The sequence below is a fragment of the Aspergillus welwitschiae genome, assembly GCF_003344945.1.
Source record: "Aspergillus welwitschiae strain CBS 139.54b unplaced genomic scaffold BDQ94scaffold_59, whole genome shotgun sequence".
Lineage (NCBI taxonomy): Eukaryota > Fungi > Ascomycota > Eurotiomycetes > Eurotiales > Aspergillaceae > Aspergillus > Aspergillus welwitschiae.
Window position 1 is genome coordinate 124,460 of NW_020798753.1, and position 6,829 is coordinate 131,288.

The 6,829-nt window shown below is 45.4% G+C and overlaps 2 protein-coding genes across 2 annotated transcripts; one reads left to right on the forward strand and one right to left on the reverse strand.

The window, feature by feature from the left end:
* Positions 1-628: 628 nt before the first annotated feature.
* BDQ94DRAFT_113525 (rRNA-processing protein UTP21) lies at positions 629-4,135 on the forward strand. Its single transcript, XM_026763609.1, has 5 exons — positions 629-789; positions 883-2,385; positions 2,438-2,695; positions 2,758-3,396; positions 3,494-4,135. The coding sequence occupies exons 1-5, from the start codon at positions 667-669 to the stop codon at positions 4,076-4,078; spliced, it is 3,108 nt and encodes a 1,035-aa protein (XP_026620503.1). The 5' UTR covers positions 629-666; the 3' UTR covers positions 4,079-4,135.
* BDQ94DRAFT_184615 (XPG domain containing-domain-containing protein) lies at positions 3,838-6,132 on the reverse strand (the record flags this gene model as incomplete). The annotated part of the gene is made up of 2 exons (XM_026774684.1): positions 3,838-5,818; positions 5,882-6,132. The coding sequence occupies 2 exons, from the start codon at positions 6,130-6,132 to the stop codon at positions 4,192-4,194; spliced, it is 1,878 nt and encodes a 625-aa protein (XP_026620504.1). The 3' UTR covers positions 3,838-4,191.
* Between the last annotated feature and the right edge of the window lie 697 nt (positions 6,133-6,829).

Consider the following 6,829-nt stretch of genomic DNA (forward strand, 5'->3'; position numbering starts at 1 on the left):
GTTAATCTAGGAGGCTAAGCAAAGCTGTGCTTAATGCTACCATAGTATTCGAAATGAATGTTTCAATTGCTGCGCCATGGCCTCCGTATTACCATACGATTCAGCAGAGTGTGCATGCATCAACGGAATAGTAAGAAGTACGACAAGTCGAGTGCGTTTGTAAAACCGAGTTGCTCTTGAGACTCAAAATCTATGTACCTAAGACATCCATATATGAGAATAGTACATACCATTCCCTTGAAGAGCTTTATTTACATTGCATATGGTGGATATTATTACGGGAGACCCAGTGTCATAAATCATGTGACCGCGACTGGTTGGTGTTCATTAGGTAGCTTTTACTAGACCTGAATCAGAGTGGCACAGATGCCCAATCTAGAATGATATATTTGGGATAAAATTTAGCATTGGTAAAGATTCTTACGGAAGAGTATGGAGTACTCCATATAAAATTTGTTTTCAGTAGTAGTTACATTGAACGGAGAACCTGTCCGCTAAGTACTACTATTGTCTTTCGCACATTGTGCTTTCAACCAATAGGAAGCTTTCCTGTGAGCCGGAGATATAATAATTCCGTCGCAGACATGCCTCCAGGAAATATTTACTTTTGATACCATTAGTTTTCCGGCGCCTCGTTCATTCATTTACAATTGGAATTAACGAATAATGCCGTCTCTGAAAGAGGATGGCTTTGACCTGCCTCTGGCAAAACGGCAAAAGACAACAGTCGCCGAGAATGCTGAGAAACTATCACGAACGCCTGGATCTAAAATCTTTTCGCCCTTCCGGGTAAGCAAAAAAACCTACTCTGACGAGCGTTTTGACAGGAGGCTTGCTTGCTGCGCAGATGGTTTACCCTGATTTATACTAACTCTTATGCAGACATTAGGACTGGTATCAACTGAAGTTCCTTTCACCTGTGTCCGCCTAGGCAAAACGACATTCCAGATCACCACATCTGTAGGACGCTGCTTGCAGACTTATGATCTGAAGCGAGGCCTCAACTTGGTATTCATCAGTAGGCCTCAGACGCCAGATATCATCACTGCGACTTTTGCTTGGCAAGACAGGATTTTTGCAGCATGGGGAAATCTTCGCCCGGGCTCGGAAGGGGGTATATGGGTGTTCAAGAGAGGTAAAAAGATTGCGTCTCTAGAACTGCCTGCTGGTTTTTCGGAGCCCATTGAACGGCTGCTTGTTTTTGGCACATGGATCGTTGGCTGCAGCAGCAGGTGCATTCAGGTGTGGAAAAACGCCTCATATCAACACTACACGACTCTCAGACCTCAACATGCCAGTAACCTTTCAGATGGACCGGTTTATACCGGTCAAATTTGCAACATGCCGACATACCTCAACAAAGTATTCGTTGGCAGATGTGATGGAAAGGTTGACATCTGGAATGTAAAGACCGGGAGGCTAGTATATTCGATGCTCCCAGTGTCAGCACATGCAGGTGCAGTGACTGCTCTTCAACCAACACCCGCGCTGTCCCTGATTGCTATTGCATACAAGAGTGGGGCATTATCTATCTGTAACGTTGAAACATGCGAACTGGTTATGTCCTTGCGTGCAGGCTCTCCACAAATGGACTGCATCACATCGCTCGCCTTTCGGCAAGATGGCCTAGGTGCTGGCGAACATGGACGAACTGCTGGCATGATGGCGACGGGCTCTGTTGAAAGTGGCGATGTCACCATATGGGACCTGAACAACGGTGGAAGGGCGATGGGTGTCCTCCGTCGGGCACATGCACTCGCTGGTGAGTCGGGCTCGGGAATAAGCCATTTACAGTTCTTGGACGGTCAGCCTGTTCTTGTCTCATCTGGGAAAGATAATTCTCTCAAGACCTGGGTCTTCGATGAGATTCCGTTTTCACATATCCCCAGGCCTCTTCACGTAAGGAGTGGGCATTCGGCTGCAATCACTGCCCTAGAGTTCCTGCCTTCAGGGTCTGATGGCTCTGAATTCAGTGGGAAGTGGTTGCTGAGCGCTAGCAAGGATTGCAGCCTCTGGGGTTTCAGTGTACGGAAGGATAGTCAGAACACCGAGATTTCCCAGGGAGCCGTTGAGCACAAATTGAAAAGAAAGGGTGCAACCAGCGGCTATACTGATGTCACGCATGCTAATTTGGAGACCGACTTCCGGGCACCGGAAATCACCTGTATCGCCTGCTCCCTGAACCGCGATGGTGGGATGGGAACCACGACTTCCGGCCCCATCTGGGCGAATCCCAAGGCAACAAGAGCAGACGATTCGAGCAAGACGGGCTGGGAAAGTATAGTGACTGGCCATCGTGGAGATAAATATGCCCGGACATGGTTCTGGGGCAGAAAGAAAGCCGGGCGTTGGGCGTTCGAAACCAGCGATGGAACTGAAGTCAAGGTAAGCAAATATCTCGGTGTTAAGAATTGTCTTTCTGATATCCTTGTAATAGAGTGTTGCTGTTTCACGTTGCGGAACTTTCGCAATAATTGGGTCGGCGGGAGGCACTATTGACATGTTCAACATGCAATCTGGTCTATACAGACAGAGTTTCCCCGCCAAGTCACCAAAGGGTGGTCTCAAACAACGGCCTAACCTGTCGCTCATCTCTGAGAGCCATGATATGAAACACACCAAAGCAGTCACTGGCTTAATGGTTGATGGACTGAATCGAACTGTTATCAGTTGTGGACTTGACGGTAAAGTCAAGGTAAGATCAACTCTCCTCCTTGCCTGCTTTGAGACGTACTAAGCTTGTCATTTTCAATTTAGTTCTGGGACCTCGTAACGGGTCACCTGGTTGATCAGCTCGATTGGTATCCTATGACATCTATCATTGGACTTCGAAGCAACCACACGAACGAGCTTGTTGCATTTAGCTGTGACGACCTCTCAATCCGCGTTGTCGATGTCGAAACCAAGAAAGTAATTCGTGAATTTTGGGGATGTGTGGGCCAAATTAACGATCTCACATTTTCAGCTGATGGACGCTGGATCATTGCAGCTTCCATGGACTCTACAGTTCGCGTTTGGGATTTGCCCACGGGCCATCTTATTGATGTTTTCCGCGTCTCAAGCACATGCACTTCTTTGGCGATGTCTTCAACGGGCGAGTTTTTGGCTACTGCACATGCCGACGGGGTAGGTATCAGCCTCTGGTCCAACAAAAGTTTGTTTGTACCTATTTCAACACGAAATGTGGATGAGCATGCCATGAACCATATCCACATCCCCACTTCTTCCAACGATGGCTGTCCTGGGGTTATCGAAGCAGCATTCTCAGATAACTTTGATGAAGCGGAAGTGGACGGCCCGTTACCGTCTATCGAACAGCTCAACGGAGATATGGTCACTCTTAGTGTTGTTCCTAAGAGCAAGTGGCAAACGTTACTTCAGTTGAACTTAATCAAGGTGAGCTCTTTTCCGCTCTTTGTTGTTACAGTTACACGTTCATCGACAAATGACGTGCCTTGCTTTGGCCTAATAATCGGCTTCTGACCTCGGCCAGGAACGCAACAAACCTAAAGATCCACCGAAGGCTCCTGAGAAAGCTCCATTCTTTCTTCCAACTTCTGGTGAACAAAAGCTCTCTGACAGTGACCCGAGCACATCAAGTGAGGGCATGGTTGCTGAGCGCTCGCGCATCGAGAGACTCCAAATTTCCAAAAATACTTCCGGCATTATGAACACGCGTTTTACTGATCTTCTACATTCAGGGTATGTGTCAGGAGACTTCGGTCCGTTTGTTGAGCACTTAAAGGGTCTGCCTCCAGCAAAGGCAGATCTTGAGATTAGGTCCCTGGATCCACAGGTACGAGACGGTTACTCTGAGCTATCCGCCTTTGTCACCGCGTTATCTACTCGCCTGGGTTTAAGAAGAGACTTTGAGCTCGTCAACACATGGATGGCGGTCTTTCTAAGAATACATGCCGATATTGTGGCAGAATGCTCTGGTACCAATGCGGACGACGAGAACGCTTTGAAGTCTGCACTTACCGGATGGAGTCAGGCACTGCAGCGAGAGGCACAGCGCTTAGCTAAATTGGTCGGTTACTGCAGAGGAGTGGTTGGGTTCTTGCGGTCCACACGCTGATATTTTTTCGTATCTACTTTCTGGAAAGTCGGGCTACACGAACTAACATGATTGGCCCTCATTATTGCTCAATTTGATTTATAGTGATGTTTAAACACAGCGGGATGTAAATTTCATTGCTCTGGAAGGAGTTCGTACATATTAGCTAGCGTCCTGGTGGGTCGACTGGCTCGAACATCCCCAAATCCATTCATCCCTGTTGGTGGGGTTACAGAATCATCTCGATCTGTGTGCGATCTTGCCACGTATTGTGCAGAGTCTTCGTCGGAGCATTTTCCCATGAGCTTAACAAGTCGATCTACATGATCATTGACGGAGCAACCAGTGCGAAATTCCTGGGCCATTTCGTGTCCAGGCCTCATCAAGATAGAGAGGGGAGGCAAGTTATCCAATAGAGTCCTGGTTCGAAGTGTTAGATTGTCAATAAACCCGGTCAATCCAAGTAATTGCCCGAGAATTCTCAAGGAATACAGCACGGATTGCATCTGCGCTATTAGATGGACATCAACCCAATCAAGATTGTCACCGTATCCCAGCATTAACAGTCGCCTTAGACGTTCTGTATGATTGATAGCAGAACCGGTTTGCTCATAGTGGATTATATATAAGGCGAGGATTCTCCAATATGCTGGCGAAGCAATTTCAAGCTCTGATTGAAGATGTACTGTGTCCAAAAGTAGACATAGTGAATTCATTTCCAGCAGAAGCCACTCCCTATTTCCCAGTGAGATGCGGTCTGTTGTAATTCTACTTCCTCGTCGTACATACTCGTCGACGAAATCACAATTTTCGTCGTCAGAGAAAGATAGATTGAGAGCGGAATACCCCATGCTTCTATACAGCTTGCCCTGGGCCCATGCACATTGTCTCGCAGGATCCTCGTTCAAAACGACGAGATACATGCATAATTGTCCCGAGGAGTCCCGGATTCTTCCACGCAATGAAAATAGCTCTGATATCCTTGGATCAAGGTGTTGGGGATAGCTTTCATATAGCGTTTCCTGGTCAAGACTCGGACTGCTCTGGTATTCTTCTGCAAATTGACAATATCCCGGTTTATGTTCGGTGGAGTCGTCTGTATCCTTTGCTTGCTGTATTAGCTGCTTTAAACCAGTGTCAGGATGGATTTTCAACTCGTAAGCTAAAGGAAGCAAGCTTGTCAGACCTAGCCGGCGGGCAACTTGATCTGGACACAGTCTCAAAGCTCGTATCAGGGGATGCCCATGTTGAGAGGCGTCGTACGTCCATGGCTCGATTGAATCCAATAGGACGACAGAACCACGTTTCCCAAGGTCATGAAGCAGAAGATCCGAGTCATTGGTGAGTATAGCACAACCTGTGAGCCTAGCAACATGGGCGCAATATGTATCTGCTTCTCCTGGGACCATCACGACAGCATCTCCCCAGGGGAAGTCGCTTAAGGAAGCAGTACTCAGGTCTGGAACGTTTTTGACCACGCTATTTATGTTCTTCTTGCACCATCGACGTTTGAGATCTTCGAAAACCGCAGGAACGATGAAGGGATTCTCGGGAATATTAGCATATTTTGCCGGTAGACTCCGTCTCTGCAAAATGTTCTTTGGGCTTATTGAGCGAGGCCTGAGTGGGCTACTAGACTTTTGAAAGCAGTGCGGTGAATTGGTCCGGAGCGTCACGAGTTTTTTCCTTGACCTCTCCAGTCGAGCAAGACGCGTTTCCCGCTTCTCATCGGGTAAGGCCCCATCAAAGCATATCTTGTGTCTAACATAAATTTAGTTTCAACAAGGCCTATTATAGGAAGCACAGCGGTATTATATACTGTACATTTTTACGCCGAGCATGCTCAGTTGCAGGAGATAGACCATTACCGCACAACTCACTTCATCGCATGTTGGCTGTGATGAACCATTGGACAGCGATAGCAGGCGCATGGAGACATGGTAAACAAGACTCGGTCCATCTATTACAACAGCCTCGACATATTCTGTTTGTTTGCGCTGGACTTTCTGAGGCTCTCCGAATACGATTGTCTCCGCAAACGGATACAAATGACGTGTGAGGAATGGTATTCCCATGCTGGAACGATGGCAACTACACAAGCGCGGACTATTGTGGGATGTTGCACTTCATCCAATTTTGTTGGATGTGGGAAGAAAAAAAAAAAAAAAAGGAAAATACTGACAGGAGTGGGCTGCTGATTGATCCACAGTCATGCGGTGTGTTTGACCACGCGGCCCACTCCCCCAGAAAAGTTATTTGTTACAATATAAGAAAAAGGCCAGCCTCGGGAATGAACTATATTATACACTACACTGCATGTTGCTACCCCCATAAGTCAGGTTTGGAAAACAACTTTCACACAAGTGGCCCTTGTGGCACCAGCAATCGGTAGGGCGTAATTTTTAAATAATAATAGTATCTCAAAGATACTCTCTAAATAATTAAAATTTTTTCTAACTATTTAAACTTATAATCTTTTATATATAAATCTAAAGTTAACAAAAAATAAACTTATTAATTTATAAATTTAATCTTTTATAAATTTATTATTAAATACAGAATAGAAAAATTAAATTTAATAAATAAACTTTTTAAAATATCTGCTAAATTCCAGATAAAGTCTATTTCTTAAAAAAAATTATTAATTCTAATTCAAGAATAACTTATAAATACTTTATCTTTAATAATAAAAAATTTAATTAAAAAATTTAGTTTGGTTTTAAAATATACAGGATTATTTTAGATTTAATATCTATATTATATTAAATTTAA

What these genes read in the sequence shown, in the direction of transcription:
- BDQ94DRAFT_113525 (XM_026763609.1), top strand. Translation starts at nt 667, where the DNA reads ATGCCGTCTCTGAAAGAGGATGGCTTTGACCTGCCTCTGGCAAAACGG. An exon ending in AAATCTTTTCGCCCTTCCGG is followed by an intron (nt 790 to 882) that starts GTAAGCAAAAAA and finishes ACTCTTATGCAG; the next exon opens with ACATTAGGACTGGTATCAAC. An exon ending in TTCAGTTGAACTTAATCAAG is followed by an intron (nt 3,397 to 3,493) that starts GTGAGCTCTTTT and finishes GACCTCGGCCAG; the next exon opens with GAACGCAACAAACCTAAAGA.